The sequence below is a fragment of the Perca fluviatilis genome, chromosome 6 (assembly GCF_010015445.1).
Source record: "Perca fluviatilis chromosome 6, GENO_Pfluv_1.0, whole genome shotgun sequence".
NCBI classification, from domain to species: Eukaryota; Metazoa; Chordata; class Actinopteri; order Perciformes; family Percidae; genus Perca; species Perca fluviatilis.
Window position 1 is genome coordinate 39,474,702 of NC_053117.1, and position 21,056 is coordinate 39,495,757.

At 44.5% G+C, this 21,056-nt stretch overlaps 1 protein-coding gene across 1 annotated transcript in view; it reads right to left on the bottom strand.

Annotated features, from left to right (window-relative positions):
- Positions 1-21,056, bottom strand: part of LOC120560407 (tetratricopeptide repeat protein 28-like) — a 391,494-nt gene that overhangs the window by 24,769 nt on the left and 345,669 nt on the right. Inside the window, 5 exon segments of the mRNA XM_039802872.1 lie at positions 1,079-1,219; positions 6,391-6,559; positions 10,491-10,709; positions 12,140-12,269; positions 20,133-20,248. Coding sequence (XP_039658806.1) covers positions 1,079-1,219; positions 6,391-6,559; positions 10,491-10,709; positions 12,140-12,269; positions 20,133-20,248 — 775 coding nt within the window.

Here is a 21,056-nt window from a genome sequence, read left to right on the forward strand (position 1 = left end):
GTAAGTAGATTTTTCTTGTAGCTACTTTAATTTAAATGTCATTTGGAGTGTATTGTATTTTTCTCCTTTTTTCGAAAATATGAGTAATTGTGGAAATACTGAGGTATTCAAACCACTAATAGCCTAAATCTTAACACGAAATATGATAGTGGGAATGGAAGTCAAAGTGAGAAGTGAAAAGCACATGCATGTACATGTTCATTGTCTGACACCAACCCCCCAGGATGGATGGCATGAAATGACAATGAGCTTTTCTTCATTTTCTCTTTGCTTTAACATCGTGATCGACGATAGGCTCCTAAGCGCGAGGAGCTTTTATAATTCACCGTTTTCTTGAGGCCCGAAAGAATGAGCGGATTATTACCGGCAGCCCATTAAAGGGGGCTTAATGAGCACCGAGACTCAATTAAAGCTGGAATTACCCTCTCATCAAAGAGCAGCTCAACTGTGGACGAGGACAGGGAAATATGACCCAGACACACACACACACACACGCACACACTCAATTGGTATACATTACCAATCAGCGCAATGTAAATGAAGACTTTGCACAGTATCGTTTGCCAGGGGCAGACTCACTGAATACCCACAGTCATAAATCTGCACAGCAAACAAACACAGACAGGGCAAACATCTTAAAACCATATCGGGGTCTGTGTCTGGCGTGCACAAATACACACACACACACACACACACACACACACACACACACACACACACACACACACACACACACACACACACACACACACACACACACACACAGTTGATAAGGGCTTTAACAGCTTGGCTCTACTCAGTCTATTTAATAAGGAGGATTCACATGCTGCCTCGGAGCTGGCTAAACAATGGAGAAAATACTCCTTTCACAGATGAGCCCCAAAACCCGTGAATCTCTATAGCCAGGCCGATGTTGTTGTTAATCTTTTGTGTGTGTGTGTGTGTGTGTGTGTGTGTGTGTATGTGTGTGTGTGTGTGTGTGTGTGTGTGTGTGTGGAAAAGTGGGTCTTGGTAGTGCTTGTTGATTAAGACCGTCTCACAGTGTGTGAGTGTAGGAAACGTTCAGGTGATCTCCTACCTGTTGAACAGGTTGTTTCTGGACACCATGCGCAGGAAGCCTGTTGGATCAGTGACGGAGTTAAGCTTGTTGTTGAGCTCCTCAAATTGTTGGTCCAACAAATCTCCCGCCTCGCTCTCCGTCTCGCTGCTCGAACACCCTCTGAAAGAGAGAGAGAGAGAGAGAGAGAGAGAGAGAGAGAGAGAGAGAGAGAGAGACGGAGATGAGCGAGAGACACGTTGGCAAGAAAAAGACACTTCAGCAAAGAAGACAATGCCGAGACTTACATTGTTCTTCTGCGGATAAGTCAACTACACACACAGTACAACGCACACACACACACACACACACACACACACTTGGCCTAATTTTCCCAGGCTTGGTCCAACACCCTGATGATAAGCAGAGTTAAATCCTTTTATTATAATGCTGCTGATGCTGATCCAGTCAGTGGGGACTCAACCGCCCCCCCCCAACAATCACTGCTTCGCCCCCACTTCCTCCCCCCCCAAAAAAATACCCTCTTCATGTCTGAACCTCTCCTCTGATGCACCCACATCATGCAACTCTTAAGTCAGTTCATGCTCCCAGCACCCCCACTTTATTTAAATCCTTGCAGAATTCATTCTCGTGGGGAGTTAGGCCTGGGCGACATGTAGAAAATCAAATATCACAATATTCTTAACCAGGCAAATAACACAATTGGGAGAACAGTCTGGAAAGTTCCGAAAAGTACATCACTTTACTGTAACGCAGCCTGTGAAACCAGGGAAGGAGAACACTTGTGTCATATCACAATATTACAATATCCAAAATCAAAGACGATATCTAGTCTCATGTAGGGCTGCACAATTAATCGCAATTTTATCGAAATCGCGATATGGACTAGTGCAATATCCAAATTGCAGGGTGGCGCAATATTTGTAAAAGGCAAAATATGTGTCAAACCATTCAAAAATAAAGTAGTGTGGTGCTGCAGAGACGTCCCGGCCTACGAATCCTACAGACTAAAGAAAAGAAATCTTTGCGGGGCAACCTCTAGCTCACCCAGTAAGAGTGTGTGCCCCATGAGTCCATTGCAGCGGCTCGGGTTCGAATCCAACCTGTGGCCCTTTGCTGCATCTCATCCCCTCTCTCTCTCTCCCCCCTTTCCTGTCTATCCACTGTCAGTATCGAATAAAGGGAAAAGCCCCACAAAAAACTATCTTAAAAAAAAACACAACCTTTGTTTGGTACAGATCCTCTCAAAAATCACACTAGTAATCATTTTCATTTTAATATTTTTCATGAAAATGAGAATAATGAGACAAAAGTGATCATTCGCTCCAATATCGTGAATCAAATCGCAATCGCAGTATCAGTCAAAATAATCGCAATGAGATATTTCCCTCATGTCGTGCAGCCCTAGGCTCACGTAACGATATATCGATTGATATTGATATATTGCTCAGCCCTATGGGGAGAACATACCGACAGACATATGTCTACAATGCAGTTTTAAAAAGATGATTACCATACAGACTGTAAATATATAATGGACGTAGCATCCGTGACGTCACCCATTGGTTTGTGGACCGCCGTTTTTAAGCCTCAAGTTTGGCGAAAAGTGGAGGATGACGCAGCCAAGCCAGTGTTGGTAATGGTTTCATGACGCTGCGCTAAGCTAAACGCTAAAGATGAAAAGTTGCTGATTTTCAAAAGATAATTTTTGGGGCATTTTAGGCCTTTATTTATATAGGACAGGTGAAAAACATGAAAAGGGAGAGGGAAGGGGAATGACATGCAGGTCAGAATTGAACCTGCGGCCACTGAATTGAAGAGTACACATATGGGCACCTGCTCTACCAGGTGAGCTACCTAGGCGCCCGAAAAGTTGCTGATTTTCAATCACTCCTGAAGCGAGTCATCCAGCGGATATTTACCGGGGGGTAAACATGGATGAGGGGGAAAAAAAAAATCAACAAACTTTCACTTAAATTACCAGCTAACACTGGCTGTAGGTAGCTAGCTAGCTAGCTAGCTACTAGCTACCTAGCTTGGCTGCAGAATTCTGAACACACAAGACATTTTTAGGCAACCAAAAAAAAAAAGTGATGAAATGAAAACTCACAGTGGAGGGTCAAAGTTTGAGATTAAAAAAACAAGTTGAGGTCTATTTTAATGTCCACAGTGTTAGCATGGTTAGCATCGCTAAGCCTCTGTCCTGATTGACAGGTCCTAAAACATCCCCTGTTTTATCCTCTATTTTAAAATAAATGGGACCATCATTTACTAAATGAACATCATGCTGTGTTGAAGAAGACTTGAAACTAGCGATTGAGACCATAAACTCATTATGAAAATATTTACTGAGGTAATAAATCAAGTGAGAAGTAGGCTCATTTTCTCATAGACTTCTATAGAAACAGACTTATTTTTGGAGCCAGTGGAGTCGCCCCCTGCTGGAAGTTAGAGAGAATGCAGCTTTAAGGAGCTTCAGCGTTGGCTTCAACTTTAGAGACCTGGAAGTTCCTCCATTATTTTTACAGTCCATGATGATAATTCAAAAAATATATATATATATTTCTGCTGTCACAAAGGCTACATCCTCCCCCATTATATATCACCCTCTCTTTCACACACACATGCTCTCCCACATTCATTTTCCCTCTGCACTCATATCAGAGTGCTGCCTCCCTTTCTCTCCACTCTGGAGAATGAATGTGCTGGTAAGTGGTGCCATATTGTGCCCATCCAGGCGCAGTGGCGTGTGTGCAGCTTCCCATTGGAGTAGTAAATGAGCTGGTAATGGGGCAGGAGGGCCAGGCTGTGAGGGCTGGCGCAGGCCGGCACTGGGCGGACCAGCTGGGCACTATGGATCAAACGCCAACTAGAGAAACGTCAAATGCGGTGCAGACCCACTGATGTCAACGGGTGATTTTTTTGCTGTCAATATACATCTCGCCACGTTCTCCGTCTCGTCCTGCAGAGTCCCTCCGGCTACTTCTCTGTTCTCTGTGAGGTTTTTTTTTTTTTTACCCACCAGCCTCTGCTTCTGTGGATTTTACTGCATTGATTTTACCACTGCATCTTAACCTTCTCCCCATTGTTCTTCCTACTCTCAGGAAACCCCCGGTCTTTCTTCCTTCACTTGTCAGGTTCGATGTTTGTTTGGTGTGTTCAATAGTCGGGCTATCCACAGAGCCATTATTCCGTCTCATTTGTTCCCACTCAGGAGGAGAGAGTACTTTAGGACGGTAGTGGAGGCCTGTCATCACAGGGTGCAATGGGGCTGAATAACACTCTTTTACACACACACACACACACACACACACACACACACACACACACACACACACACACACACACACACACACACACACACACACAGAAGTGTGCATGTTCATCGTTTTTGATTGGGCTACATTTTTAATGAGATGTCATGTTGTTTGTACACTTGCCTTTGATTGCTAGTTACCAGGCACTTTCCAAAGAGCACTTGTTAATGAAACAGTGTGATCTGTTCTGCTTTTCCTTCTATTTTGGATCAATAATTTCTATATTGGTGTGTTTTTCTCTTTGTCTGTTCAGCCATAATTGCTTTCCCTGTTCAGGAAAATAACAACAAAGCACCATGGATGTGTAAAAAAAAAAAACCTGGATACAGCGTTCGAGGCCGAGCCTAGCGAAAGCTTACTTCGTCGTATAAAATGACCAGGATGATCGGAGCTGCACTGTGCGGCACAGAGATCAGGCGCAGTAAAGACCTTCGCCGGCCGAGACGGGTACTTCCGGTTTAGCGCTCCGCTATCTTGAATGGGGATTAAATGATTTAATCGTGCGGCTCTTCTAGACTTTACAATTGTTATCAAACCGAATGGATCAAATTCTGATGGTAAAATGAGTGGGAGCGTGCCTATGTTCCCACAGCCCTATGTTCCCACAGCCCTGTTCCCCATTGAACTTAGTGTCCCACAGCCCTATACCCCATTGTTTCAGCCCAGTCTCCACAGTGCATGTTCCCACAGCCCTAGTGGTCCCACAGCCTAGAACTCACACAGCTTCCCTTGTTTTAGCCTCCAAAGCCCTATGTCCCATTAGTTCTTGTGGTCCACAACCCTGGTCCCATTATCACAGTCCCTCATTGTCCCCTATTGCCCTCATTACACCAGCCATTGTGCCCACAGCCCTACACGTCAGCTTCACAGCCTTATGTTTTCCACAGCCTTAGCCACAGCTCATGGCATATTGCAACCCACCTAGGAGTCCCAGTTCTGAACCCATTTATTCTTGCTGTTCCTATTAAGTTCTAGGGTCCGCACATTTCTAAGAATTTGTTCTCCAAAATTAGTCCTGGACTACAGATCGAATGTAACCCTAACACTAACATAGGGCCTAATTTTAAGAAAAATCTTAGAAATGTGGGAACATAGCGCTGTGGGAACATAGCGCTGTGGGACCATAGGGTTGTGGGACCATTGGGCTGTGGGACCATTGGGCTGTGGGACCATTGGGCTGTGGGAACATAGGGCTGTGGGACCATAGGGCTGTGGGAACATAGGGCTGTGGGACCGTAGGGTTGTGGGACCATTGGGCTGTGGGACCATTGGGCTGTGGGAACATAGGGCTGTGGGACCATAGGGTTGTGGGACCATTGGGCTGTGGGACCATTGGGCTGTGGGACCATTGGGCTGTTGGAACATAGGGCTGTGGGACCATAGAACTGTGGGACCATAGGGCTGTGGGAACATAGGGCTGTGGGAAAATAGGGCTGTGGGAAAATAGGGCTGTGGGACCATTGGGCTGTGGGGACATAGGGCCTAATTTTCAGTGAAAAAACAATTCTTAGAAATGTGGGAACATAGGGCTGTGGGACCATTGGGCTGTGGGACCATTGGGCTGTGGGAACATAGGGCTGTGGGACCATAGGGCTGTGGGACCATTGGGCTGTGCGAACATAAGGCTGACCCCAAATGGGGTCATTTCGCTGACGCTCACAAAAATGGATCCACTGCCATGTAAGTCTGAGGGCAAAAGTCATTTTGGTGCCAGAGAGCATCACGTGACGGACAAGGAAGTTGCAATTCCACTGTCGGCCGCTGTGTCAAATGTGCTTCAAAGCCCGGCGCCCTTCCTGGGGGCCCGCAAAGAACAGGTTGGGTACAGACCAAATGGCTACTGCATTATATAAACCAGTGATAGCAGCAATATGGAATTTTTAGATATGGATTACCAGCAACCGTCTTGTGCAAACATTTGAGCAAGTACCCCTAAATCAGTAGTCCTGATACAGATAAGGAGCTCACAGACAGACAGTTCTCTTCAGTTCACTGTGACAGCTGTAAAGATCTCACCTGCTGTAGTAAGACTCTACTCCCAGAGCCTCGCGGGCGCTGGCGATGTGCTGCTCCAACGAGGAGCCGCTGACCACCCCGCCGCCGCCGCTGCCCCCCCCCTCCTGGAAGTCTGAGCCTCCGTCTGACACGCCCTCGCCCAGGTACACCTCATGAAACTTCAGGATGCCTGCGGAGAGAGGAGGGAGGGCGGAACATGACGTGAGAAAGTGTGATATGTTTCAAAAAGAAAAAGAATTAACTGAACGCCTCTTTTTCTAATACGTTCTTATCAGTCGCTCGCGACAGGAGGGAATATTGATTCGATGGTTTCAACCGAGAGCTGTGAGTGAGGACACGTGCACGAGTGCATCTGTTGAGCAAAATGAATAAAACAAATAATGTTCAATAAAAGATAAGAGTAGGCTGCCCGTGCCATCTGCTCACCGCCATCAGAGCTCAGCTGAGTTAGGGGGGCGGGGAAGAGCACTCTGGGAGATGGAGTACAGGGGGTGTGTGTGTGTCTGTGTGTGTGTCTGTGTGTGTGTGTGTGTGTGTCTGTATGTGTGTCTGTGTGTGCATGACTGTCTGTGTGTGTCTGTGTGACTGTGACTGTGTGTGTGTGTGTGTGTGTGTGTGTGTGCCAGTGCTGTATAAGTGGATGTGCTCGCATGTATGTACTGTATATTTTGTATTAGATGCATTTGAATGGAGGGTATATGTGATGAGAGCTGCAAAGATTAATGGACTAGTTGTTAGTCAATTTAATCACCTATTTTGATAATTAATTAATTGGTTTGAGTCATTTTTTAATGAAAAAAAGGTTAAAACATTTCTGATGTCAGCTTGTTAAATGTGAATATTGTTCTAGTGTCTTCTCTCCTCTGTGACAGGAAACTGAATATCTTTGAGTTGGGGACAAAACGAGACATTTGAGGACGTCATCTTGGGCATTTTGGTAAACACTGATCCACATTTTTCACCATTTTCTGACATTTTATAGACCAAACAAGTACTCCATTAATCAAAAAAACAATCAACCGATTAATCGACGATGACAATAATCGTTGTGTGCAGCTCTATGTGTTATCCAGATCTATAAAATGCGACAGCACGCACACTACTGAAGTAATTAGGACCTCAGCAGCCCTTTTGTGTTGACTGCAGACTCTTCCGAGTCGGCCATGTTTGTGTGCCAGCTGGATGCCAGGGAATGCCAGGCAGTGACAGACAGGCGATTAGCGAGCAAGTGGCTCCCCTCTTAGCCCTGGGTAACATTCAACACTTTGAAGATCTCCATTGGTCCCTGTGGTGTCCCTCCCCTCCGTATGACTAGTGCTGGAGGGGCAAGTTCATCTGATTGCCTGGGAGATGGACTGGATCAAATGTCCAAGCTTGGTGCGGGACACACGGGTCACAGCTCTCAGAGCAGACGAGAGCCAGAGAACAGCGTACAGTGTGGCAGCCACAGCAGTTCACCCTCAGCTCTTTGTGAAACGGGGATTTCACGAGCAGGGTTCAACAATAAGGGTCCTATCTTGCACCCGGCTCAGCGCAAAGCCCGACGCAAGGGTCTTTGCTAGTTTAAGACCGACGCAGTTGACAGTGTCCCGTCCAGCGCCCGCGTCGTTTAAATTGCGAATGCACCTGCGCCCATCTGTGGCCCATGGGCGTGCTGGTCTTACAGGGAGGTGTGTTCAGGTGCATTCTGGGCGTGCTGGTCTTACAGGGAGGTGTGTTCAGGTGTGTTCAGGTGCATTCTGGGCGTGCTGGTCTTACAGGGAGGTGTGTTCAGGTGCATTCTGGGCGTGCTGGTCTTACAGGGAGGTGTGTTCAGGTGCATTCTGGGCGTGCTGGTCTTACAGGGAGGTGTGTTCAGGTACATTCTGGGCGTATTGCTATCTTGAGGCAGCGGGAAGAGATGGCGCCATTGACCAACAAAAACCTGGTCTAAAGTCAATAGCGCAGCATTTCATTGTTATTTTACAGAGCATTAGTAAAATGCTCCTAGGCTCGCAGTGTGCCTAGATCGTTAAAATAGGGCCCTGAGAGTTGCCCGATGGCCCGGGGAAAGTAAAACGCTGCATCGGGCAAGTAAACATAATAACCCACTCATCGTCTCATAAATGACGTCATCGTTCACTTCCACCCTTCAGAGAACGCTTGTTGAATGATTTGGCTAATCAAGAATTAAGTTGGTGCTCAGGCGCCTGGGTAGCTCACCTGGTAGAGCAGGCGCGCCCATATATAGAGGTTTACTCCTCGATGCAGCGGCCGCAGGTTCTACTCCACCCTGCGGCCCTTTGCTGTATGTCATTCCCCGCTCTCTCTCCCCTTTCATGTCTTCAGCTGTCCTATACAAATAAAGGTCTAGAATTTTGACAATTTTTTCGATTTCTCAAACAATCTTTTGACATTTTCTTTTATTTCGGGAAAAAAACTATTTGTATAGGAGCCAGTAAAAATTGACCTTGGGCAAGTAGAATCTTTTTTTTCCACTTGCCTGACCGGACAAGTAAAACCTTAACATCGAACCCTGACGAGTCATATAAACGAGCTGCATCTTACTCGCTGTGTCAAAAAAAAAAGACAGAAACGGAGAAGTAATACTGCAAGAAAATCAAAAGAAAAGCGATGAAAGAGAAAACAAATGAGACAGGATGAAAAGAGACTGAGAAATTAGAATTAGTCTTGGTGCAAACAGCTGAGTGTTTGCCCTGTTGTCGATGCCGTTTGGCTGCGTCACTTTCAATTAGCACGGTTCGTTGGCAGATGATCTTCTGGGGCGAGGAAGCAACGCAGGGGGCAAATCCTACCAGCAGAGTGGCAGGTGGCACTGCCGCGTGGTGTGAAAGCTGGCCCTTCTTACCCCTGCAGCGAAAAACAGGCTACCGCCTCCGGGCCTTTTAACCGCTTTGATTTGAACAATTTGATTTGATTTGGAGTGTTAGGAAGAGCAACATGTCTCTGCCGGTCGGACTGACTGCTAGTTTGGGTGGTGTCATTGTCTTTAGCCTGTGGCCCAACAGGTACATTAGCTCTCCAAGCTAACGTTAGTCAAAGTGTTGACATAGGAAAGCATCAAACATGCACAGACAGCTGCTGAAATCTTAGCACAACAGAGCAAAAGTGCCATAAATACACCAGCACTTTTTGCACTTTAATTATTACAGTTAGGCTACTACTTAAGATGTCATGTTGTCTGCACTGTCATATGTGTCCTTCCTTTAAAGTGGTCTTATTATGCTCATTTTCAGGTTCATAATTGTATATCAGTTATATCAGAATAGGTTTACATGGTTTTATTTTCAAAAAACACTATATTTTTGTTGTACTGCACATTGCTGCAGCTCCTCTTTTCACCCTGTGTTACTGAGTGAGGCATCTCACTTCTGTTCCATCTTTGTTGGGAGTCGCACATGCGCAGTACCTAGGTAAGGACTACTAGCCAGTCAGAAGCAGAGTATGAGGTCGTGCCCTGACAGTACCTAGGTAAGGACTACTAGCCAGTCAGAAGCAGAGTATGAGGGCGTGTCCTGACAGTACCTAGGTAAGGACTACTAGCCAGTCAGAAGTATGAGGGCGTGCCCTGACAGTACTTAAATAAGGACTACTAGCCAGTCAGAAGCAGAGTATGGGGGCGTGTCCTGACAGTAGCTAGGTAAGGACTACTAGCCAGTCAGAAGCAGAGTATGAGAGCGTGTCCTGACAGTAGCTAGGTAAGGACTACTAGCCAGTCAGAAGTATGAGGGCGTGCCAAAGACTGGACTACAATAGAGCTGTTTGGAGCAGTTTGTGAACAGTGTTTTCTGTTGGAGATGGTAAGTGCATTTGGGGTGGACTTTTTTTTTTTTTCACTTTGTAAACCTATAAGATGCACAAAAAAAGATATATAACACAATAAAGGAAAGGGAAAAAGCCCAAAAGCATAATATTAGCACTTTAAGTCCCAAGATGCTTCGTTGATCTTATGTTTAAGTTTTTACATTGATTTTCAAATGTTTTTTTCTGTTACATGTTAGTGTTGTGAAGCAACAGATTATAGCACTATGTCCATGACTAAAGTCCCCTCTGGGACAATAGAGTGTATTCTATCCTATGACACGGGAGTCGGTGGTCACCTGCTCCTGGAGCCAGCAGCCAGCTGTACAGGTAACCAGCAGCCATGGAGAAATACAGCACCAGGGCCCTCTGGCTGTTGACCGTGTCCAGGATGTGCTCCACCGTCACCGGGGTGTAGGGGTCCGAGTCCTGCTGGCCCGTCTGCCTCTCCACCAGGAGGTCAGCGAAGGCTCGCGTCCGCCCGCGCTCCGCCACCGCCAGAGCCTCGTCGTGGTGGCCTGTGTGTGTTCGGGAGGGCAATGCTGATTAAAGGGGAGACACTACAGGCAAACATATCAGAATCAGATTTATTGCCAGGTAAGTTACTAGGAATTTGCCTTGGTTGACGGTGCACACATACAAACATATTTAAACAATAATATGAAATAAACAAATAAATACAGCAACAAAATAGCACATACATATAACAAAACGTACTAAACGTAAGAAAAAAAGGAGACTGTATGGCACTAAGCAGGATGTGCAAAAGTTCAGGATATACAGAATGTGCAGCAGACAGGATTTAGGATTAGATTCTATTATCAAATCAGTTTTCAACTTGGAGGTTTGGGTTGGTAACACTTTACTTGAAAGTATCGACATAATCGTGACATGACACTGTCATGAACGTGTTATTAAACGTTATAAACAACTCATAAACGTTATAAACAACTCATAAACGTTATGAACAAGTCATGAACGTTTATGACTTCTGTCATTAAGTGTGATTCGGTTTTTGTCATGACAAGTTGACATTGTTTGGGTTGCCTTGATTATGACAACTTGACATTAATCAAAGTGACATTGCCATAAGTTGTCTTGGTCATGACAAGTTGACATTGTTTGAGATGTCTTTGTCATGACAACTTGACATTAACCAGGATGACATTACTAGAAGATGTATTTGTCATGACAACTTGACATTAAATTTCTTTGGAGTGTCCTTATTAGGACAACTTGACATTAAACAGGATGACATTATGTCAAGTTGTCATGACAAAGATATCCCAAACAATGTCAACTTGTCATGACCAAGACAACTTATGGTAATGTCACTTTGATTAATGTCAAGTACACTTAATGACAGAAGTCATAAACGTTTATGACACGTTCATGACAGTGTCATGTCACGATTATGTCGATACCTTCAAGTGTTACCCATTAGACTTTCAGAAAACGAAATCATTGTCCTAATGTTCATGCTGCTATCTTGTTAGTTCAAATGTTTTACTTTGTAACGGTCATGTCTTCAAAATATCAGATTTTTCAATCCATATCTTTGAAAGGTTTTGTTCTCAGACTGTCAGCCAGAAATCTCACACACACACACACACACACACACACACACACACACACACACACACACACACACACACACACACACACACACACACACACACACACACACAAACACACACCCCACATTTTCTACTTTCATTCCTATCTCTATTCTGAAGCTTTGAGGGCTTTGTCATTCAAAGCCTGATTTATACAAGTTTTTATTCATAAAAAACTGGAGAAAAGAGGGTTTTTTTTCCAAGGCTGTTGAGAGTATTTTCTGATTTATTAAGAGCTATCCATAATCCTCTCTGTAACAACCTTTGACTCTAATACATCAACCAAATGAAACAAAAAGTAGCGAGGGTGTGGGAAGTGTCTGTGGGCATACCTAGGCTGACGAGGACCCGTTGGAGTGCCTGGTAGCAGGAGGTTTGCAGGTCGAACAGGGAGAGTTTATAGTCCGTGCTGTGCTGGGCTTCGTGGCGGATGGTCTCAAACAGAGCGGAGGCCCGGTACAGCTGAGGACAAACGACAACAACAATCAGATGCTTTCAGATAGTCGCGGCTTGTTCACTTACAACACGTGTCAAACTCAAGGCCCGCGCGCCAAATCTGGCCCCTCACAGATTCTGATCTGGCCCGCACATCAATTTAGGTTCACAAAACATTTTGGCCCACCTACTTTTTGCCACTTTTTTCCGATGTTTTGGTCACTTTTTCTGACGTTTTTTGTCACTTTTGCTGACATTTTTGTAATTTTTTCCGATGTTTTGGTCACTTTTTCCGAAATGTTGGTAATTTTTTTCAACATTTTTGTTACTTTTTCTAAAGTTTCTGTAATTTTTTCTGACGTTTTGTCATTTTTTTTCGACGTTTTTGTCATTTCTTTCGACGTTTTTGTCACTTTTGACGAAATTTTTTTCGACGTTTTTGGGCGCTTCTTGGCCGAGGAACTTTCTCCTGACTTCTTTAGGACTTCCGTCGACCAAACTGTAAGTGAGAAGACTATGTGACACAAAGCCTATCGATAAACTAAACATGTCTGGCCCTTGGTGGGATTCTAATTTTCCAGTGTGGCCCTCTGGGAAGTTGAGTTTGACGCCCCTGACTTACAAAGTCAAACCATAACATCACGTTTAAGTCCTGAATATTGATGTAAACATCTTACTGGGTGTCGAGGACGCTAGGGCTGCACCATATGAGGAAAATATTGAATTGCGACTATTTTTGATACTGCGATTGCGATATGATTCACGATGTTGGAAGGCAATGATCATTTTTGTGTCATGATCCTCATTTTTAGTCTGTAGGATAGGATTTGTAGGCCGGGACGTCTTACGACACATATTTCGCCTTTAACAAATATTGCTGCGATTTGGGTATTGTACTAGTACACATTTCGATTTCTATGAATTTGCGATTAATTGTGCAGCCCTACGTAGCCTGGATGCTAGCCGAACTTAGCCCCGCCCACAACATTTGAGATCAGGAAGTTCGGTCTGGACTTGATCCCTTGTGGGGCAACTATGCTCGAACCAGAGCTGTTCGGACCAATCAGATTGTCAGGGAGGGCTTTATACCATTATGGACAGATGATCGACAGTAACGTAGTCAATGAGCGCTTGGGTTGAATTTGTTTACAACAACGGTGGCTGCCGCTGGAGAACTGAGATGTGTAGATTCCTCCATGGCGTCTGTTATAGAAGATATCGACAGCGCATTCGTTTTAAAAGAGGAACAGAGAACCGTGATCAAGGCATTTGTTGATCAGAAAGATGTTTTTGCCATCCTTCCTATGGGATTCGGTAAAAGTTCAACATACGTCACATACTCCGTTGCTCTGATTGGTTGTAGGTCTATCTGTCGCTCTGATTGGTTGTAGGTCTATGCAATTGAGTGCAGAGGCATTTTCTTTCCTGGTTCGGTTGAAACACGCCCCATAATCACAGCCCAGTGGAGCAGCATCAGACTCATATTCAGACCAGAACCGGAGTATGACCACGTCAGGCTAGCAGCCCTAACTATAAACTAAAAAAATTATTCAAATCAATAGAAAAACTAACTAAGTTACCAGTCCAAAGCTTTGAAAGTAGGCGTAATGTATTTGCGCTCTCCTTCTGGTCTTAGTCAGCAGTCTTGAAGGAGAAGTTTGTGTAAATTGCAGCAGATTTATTGTATTCTTATAGGTAGACCACATTCTGAGGATACTATGGGTAAAAATGTCCAACAAATGGTGTACCACTATGCATGTGCGATTATACTTTTGAAGAAAGAGAATGATTGTGATTGTGGCCACTAGATGGCACCATCCCCCCTCCCTGGTCATCACTGAGGAGACCTGCTGTTTTCCAATTCAGCTTCTCTCTCGACTGAGGAAAGTACTGTAAGGTAGCTTAATGAATCACCCTCCTACACTAGTAAACCTCTCTCCGGCTCTTGTTTGCCTGGACACGGGAAAGGGCAAAGAGAAGCTAAACCATTACCTGGGCCATTTTGGAAAGACAGTGTCCAAGGAAACAAACGCTCTGTGAGATCAGTAGGCCCGTCTGTGTTATTAGACCTTTTCTATTCAGTGCCAAACGTTGGATTGAGAGACTGAGAGAGAGAGACAATGGAGAGGTGGGGCGGCAGGCAGTGTTGCACATTGGCTAAGCGGAGCCAGCCAGGAGTGCTGATTCATGGAAGCCTTTATTGATTTCCTATTTCTGTGCCTATTTCTGCCCTGCAGGGCGACTGGAACTGCTATGGAGCCACTCTCCATGAGTCCGGGGCCAGCATAGAGGGGAAAGCACTCAGCTCAAACTGTTTGGACCACAGTTCAGACAAGACAAAGAGCTGCAGTGGAGAAAGGGCTGTTGGTGTGGATCAACACACTTTCTCATGAATGGATCCATGCGATATCATACAAAAACGTAGGCACAACAATTTGTAGGATATCCTACGAAAATGACGGCGACCGCCGGAAGGTCACTTGATAACCGGTGGCATGACAGTTAAGTTTAGCCGAGAAAAGGGGACTGCGAGCCGCGTACAGAGCACCGCGTTTAAGCAGCCGTTGCAGTTGAGTTTAGCCGACAAAAGGTGACTGTCCTGCGGTGCCGACAGTTAAGTTTAGACACCAAAACGGCTAGTTTGGTTTGGGTTAAAACACCGCTCCCCTTAAGTAGTACCCATTTCCTGGGTGAAAGTCTTGTGTTTTCTCCTTAACTTCTTCTGAGACACGAATGCCGCTCCCCCGGCTGTAAAGACCTATGTGTGTTTGACCCCCCCTCATCCACACCGACATCCTTCCTACGCAGACCTGAGTGCTCTTACACAGCGGCAGTCAACGTGATGCATACGGCAAAAAATACTTGGAATATATATGAATTACAGCACTGTGGGAAAGAAAGAGCGTGTGTTTTTTTTTTGCACACACACACACACACACACACACACACACACACACATTGTAGCTCGTCAGGAATATCCCAAGGTCATGCAGGAAAAGTGTGTCAGAGGGAGTGAAGGGGGGGAGTCGAGATCAGCATTGAATCTGGGAGCTCTGCTGCATTAGTGCTAGTAGACGGAGCTGCTGGTCTCAGGCTGATTTTGCTGATAGGACTGTGGGCGGATTGCTGCAGTGCTAGTTTAATCGGTTAGGCTCGCCGACACCCCCTCTTCGGGCCTGACCCTCTCCAGATGAAAGGGAAACAATCCCAAATGTGCTGCTTCCGCAGTGACTCGCCTTGGCTGGTGTTCAGGTAAAAATCTGCTACATTCTTCAGCTGCTGCGCATTCAGATGGCACGCTCACGGTTGACTGTCACTAGTCTCGCATTGCCAGACCTTCCTCCACAACGCCGCGGAGGAGGGGTCCGGCAAGTCCACACAGCATTCCCGGGATGGGAGAAAAACGTGCTCTGGTTTATTGGCGTTTCTTTAAACCAATCACAATCTTCTTGGGCGGTGCTAACGGCCATACGGAGCCACGGTGCCTCTGCAAAATAGCCTCTGGAAGGAACTTGTTTTGGTGGAACGTGTGTACGTTCAAAGGTTGTTTTAGTCGTGCAACAGAAAACTCAGAGTGGACAGATAGTCTAGCTAGCTGTCTGGATTTACCCTGCAGAGATCTGAGGAGCAGTTAACCATAGTCCTCACAAATCCACTGGAGTTTAGACGCCAACATAAAGAAAGAGGGAGGGATCCCGGAAGTGGAACATCGTGGATATACTGTGGACTAGACTGTCACTGACACTAACATGGCTATGGAAGCATATAAGGGACGTACGTATATGAATTTTAACAGCCACTGAAAACTTTATATTTAAATATATTACTTTGAAAATGATGTATTGTATCTAAATGTATTTGTTCTGAATTCACCTCTTTGAAATTAAAATATGAAATTTCTCGATTTTCAATTTCAAAAGCTGAATTTCAATATTTATTTTTTTCTTCCAATGGTCACAAATTCAGACCCAAAAATTCAAGTTGAAAACGGGACAACCTACCTGGCGGTCATCTTTGAGTTTCTATTTTCGAGCCCCCTTTCTTGGATCACATGACTGACAAACCGCGCTCTGATAGGCCGATAGGCTGATAAGTCAGTTTGATTGTCAGAATTGATCGAATCGAATTTGAGCAACTTGATTCTATCTTTTAAAAAATTCAGAATCCTGAATATTTGGATCAGAACTTGTGACCATTGTAAAAAAAAAAAATAAAAAATTCTAATTAAGCGTTTGAAATTGTAAAATCAAGAAATTTCATTTTTTTTATTTTCAAATAATTCAAAAGAATTAAATTCAGATACATAATTTTCAAAGTAACATACTCCAACGTTAAGTATTCAGTGGCTGTTAAAATTCAAATGTCTCTCATTTGCTTCCATACTTGGCTTTTCTCTGACATGTTAAGTGAATGTCAATGTCACACTGAATCTGTAACGTGTACAGAGCTTGATACCAATGTACCTCTAATGATTTTTTTAAAATACACTCTCATTCTGTGTGACAGATGATATCAAAGGTTAAAAAAAGATCTACAGTAGACGCAGGTATACACAGTATACCCACTAAGAAAGCTCCAGGACTTCCATATACCCACTTCAAAATGCCCAATGACACGCAACAACATACTATCCATTATATTTTTGATACATTTTGATGTGTCATCTGTGTTTTTCTTCTTCACATATAGGCTAAATAAAGGGATTTCCACCGTAAATTGGTGCATAAAAGTGTATCAGAATACAGGAAATGAAGTCGTTGACGCTCAAAACTTCCCTGGGGGAGGACACCCAGACCCCCCACTATGATATGCCCCCTCCCCCAAATGCAGATTCTGGCCAATATACAGTATGGTATACCCACTACAATACATTAGACTACACCACTGTTCTCCTTATCAGAGATATGAATGTGAGCAACTCCAACTGGGTTTAAATACACAGAGAATGGGGAACATGAGGTCAAGTACTCTCTCATATGGATGTTTTATGAAATTCAAATTCGAGCCTACACAAATGAGGTTTGAAGTGGGTCGGGGGTATTTACCAAGGTCATCTGCAGCAGCTCATGAATAACCATTTGATGTTTTACAACAGCAACCTTTCCCACCACCAATTCACCCCGAAGGCTACAAGCTGACATAGGGAGATACAAATATCTTAAAGGGTAAACTTAACCTCAACCTGGACCCTATGTTCCCTTGTTTTTGTGTCTAAGTGACTGATGGGAACAACAATCCTTGAAATTGGTCCAGTATCAAGCAAGACCGCTGCGGTCGGCAGGGGTAAACAAGGTGCAATGGAACCCTAAAGGGCAAATGTGCATCGTTAGTTTCCCTCCAATAAAAGTTCTGATTTTGCCGCTGACAGGCTCAGATTATTATTCTAAGTGTCTGACAGCATTATGGAAAGGATCCCTACAGAGAGAGACCTTTTTGTTAAAGAGTAAGATCCTTTTTGTTTTCCCAGCCCAGAAATCGCCATCGCCAAACTCACCAGACTCCATGTAAATAATCAGGACTTTTATCATCGTAAAACACACTTCATTCAAAGTGGACAGAAACTAAATAAAACTACCAAAAGCCATCTTGGTTCATCTTTCCGCTGTTCCAACAATCACCACTCTGGTTTGGTTGAAATAAACCCTTAATTCACCCATTTACATGTGGAAATATGCTGGCTCTATACACACTAAAATTAGGGATTATTTACATGGAGTCTGGTGGAGATATGCTGACTCTATATACACTAAAAGTCCTGATTATTTACATGGAGTCTGGTGGAAATATGCTGGCTCTATACACGCTAAAAGTCCTGATTATTTACATGGAGTCTGGTGGAGATATGCTGGCTCTATACACGCTAAAAGTCCTGATTATTTACATGGAGTCTAGTGTAGTTTGGTGATGGTGATGTCGGGGCTGTTTGATGTTAAACTAAAAGGATCTTACTCTTTAACTAAAAGGTCTATCTCTGTAGGGATCCTTTCCATAATGTTGTCAGACACTTAGAATAATAATCTGAGTCTGTCAGCGGCACAAACTGAACTTTTAGTGGACGCTGACTTACGCTGAACATTTGTCCTGTAGGGTTACACTGCAGCACGGTACATGGCTGCCAGTTATAGCATTCTCGCTCAATACTGGACCAATTTAAGTTATTTTTTTCTTTTCACATTAGTCACTTAGACATCAATGCATGGGCAAATAGGGTCCAGGTTGAAAAACAACTTTAAGCATTGCTGTGGTATATGTGGGCAAAGCACTGGATCTATTATGCACATATAAACACAGTTAATATGCGCTACTGAGGCCTTAAGGTCAAGCAAAAATTAAGGATGCAGTGGAAAATATGTTGCATCGGCTCGTTAGGATAATATTTTGCTTTAATTGAACACAAATTCCTCAATATGACTCATGAGCCTGGTCCACACTTTCTTTTCCAACTCTTTTTTCTTTTTTTTACAGATAATTCCAAACAGACAAAGTAACTTTTTGACAGAAAAAGGAAAAGCTATCTGGGTCACATAGATGTACGTAGTGTGCTTGTGTCATAACAGCAGTGTTTTGGACTAGATTCTGAAAATGAAAGCAGCTGAACAACATCCCTGCAGTCACACGTGACAGCCCCTGCTGTCGGCTGTCTGTTCACAGACTCATACGTGGATACACAAGCTCAGAAAATCAAAAAAATCAAAAAATATTGAGCTGCGGTGTGTGGACAGACCGTAAAGAGAGATGTTAAGGGGATATCCCATGCTTGCCAGGTGGGCAGCGGGCTGAAGTGGAGCGTGTGTGTGTGTGTGTGTGTGTGTGTGTGATGCCGAGTATCGGGACTCCTGAGACCTCGCACGCAGATACAGAAAAATCTTCAGTCATCTGTCGCCTGTCTGCTGAGATGACAGCGTTTACCAGCTCGACAGACTCCGCAGCATATTGCCGGCAGCCCTGTTCAAGCTCTATAGCCACCTTTTTTTCTTTATTTCTCTCCTGTTGTTCTCTCTCTCTCTCTCTGCTCTGGCCTCTTTCTTTTTTCACCACGAGGGCTACACTGAAAACTATTTCCAATTCCCGGACTTCGGACTTCTACTTCTTCGCTCTCTCATTTGCAATCTTTGCCGACCAACAGATGTGTGCTTATTAGAGGTCAGTTTTAACTACAAGAGGTGGATTCATGCTGGAAGGAGTCCAGATGGAGGAGAGGGGGAGGAAACGAGGAGGGGAGGAAGTAGAGGAAAGGAGAGGAGAGAAAAGGAGAAAAAACCAAGAGGAGAGGAGAGAGGAAGGGAGGGAAGGAGATGAGAGGAGGGGAGGTTTTAGTTTTCAATATTGGACCATTTTCAAAGAAGAATCACAAAAATCTAAAACAAGTCAAGAAAAAGAAAACCTAGATATAATAAAATAAACACACAACAACAACCTGTCAAACTAATTAAAATGTACTTTAGTAATCAATAATGAACCACCAACGTGTAGCCAGATGCCCAACTTTGTAGACGAAAACTAGCCTAGAAATCTAGACGCCCCCTAGCGAGCAGCAAATGTAATTTGCAGTCAGGGTCAGCCTAGCAACCCTCCGTTGGCTTGCGAGCTGGAAAAACCAAACTCTAGTCAGGCCAATCACATCGTGTATAGAGTCGGTGGGCGGGGCTTATGGCTGCTGCTGCTGCTGGCGAACAGCGGTCTTTGGAATCGGCTTTGGCCGCGAATCTGGAAGACTTGGAGTTCAGCTTTTCTTTGAGAAAAGAACAAAGAACAAATAAACAAATCCAAAGAAAAAACCTCTTAGAGACCTGGAACCCACCGCGAGAGGAGACGAGAGGAGAAGAAAACAAGAGGGGAGAGGAGAGGAGAGGAGACAAGGAGATGAGAGTCAAGGTGAGTCCAGGTTACCTGATGTTGGGCCTCCTCCAGGTTCCCACTGGCCCACAGAGAGAGCCCGAGACGATGGCGGATCTTCGCCTCGTCCTCCCGCCGAACCAGCTGCTCGGCGAAAGCGCCGGAGGCGCCTGTCGGGGGAGAAACAGGAGCAGATGAGAGAGAGAGAGAGAGAGAAAAAAAAAAAAAAAAAAAAAAAAAAAAAAAAAAAAAAAAGAGAGAAATCAAAATGATTCGGAGCAGGCAGACTCTTAGGTATCTTTCAGAATAACAGATGTAAGCATAGCGTGGTGCTGATGTTCTCACGGCGAAACAGGTTTGGATATTTGGCCTGAGCTGTAAGATACTGCTCACACCGGGACTGAAACACACACACACACACACACACACACACACACACACACACACACACACACACACACACACACACACACACACACACACACACACACACACACACACACACACACACACACTTCTGCCAGGGAGGGAAAGCTGTTAGAGCACTAATCGGACTGCATAGTAATCAATGCTAAGCATCGACTTGCTGAGCAAACACATACACACGCTTAACGCTTGCATAAAAGAAGCCACCCAATATCATGAAGACGGCTACAAATATTTACAAAACACGTTGATGAGCTAATAATAGACTGTGTGCAAACTCACAGTGCCTAAAGTCTGCTCTGGGATGTTTGGTTTGAGAGACTCAGAGTTCCTGGGAAGCCAGGGGAGGTTTTTGAATGTGTTAGTGTGTTCAGTTCAGTTTCATAAACCAACAGCAGAAAAAGGTCAAGGTGTCAAAGCTCAACGAGAATTGAAAGCCAACGAATAGTAGTTGGTCTTAAAGGTCCAGTGTGTGGGAATATCTCCCGTCTAGCGTTGAGATCATAGATCGCAATCAAGTCTCTGACACCACGCAGTTCAAAGTAGGTGTTA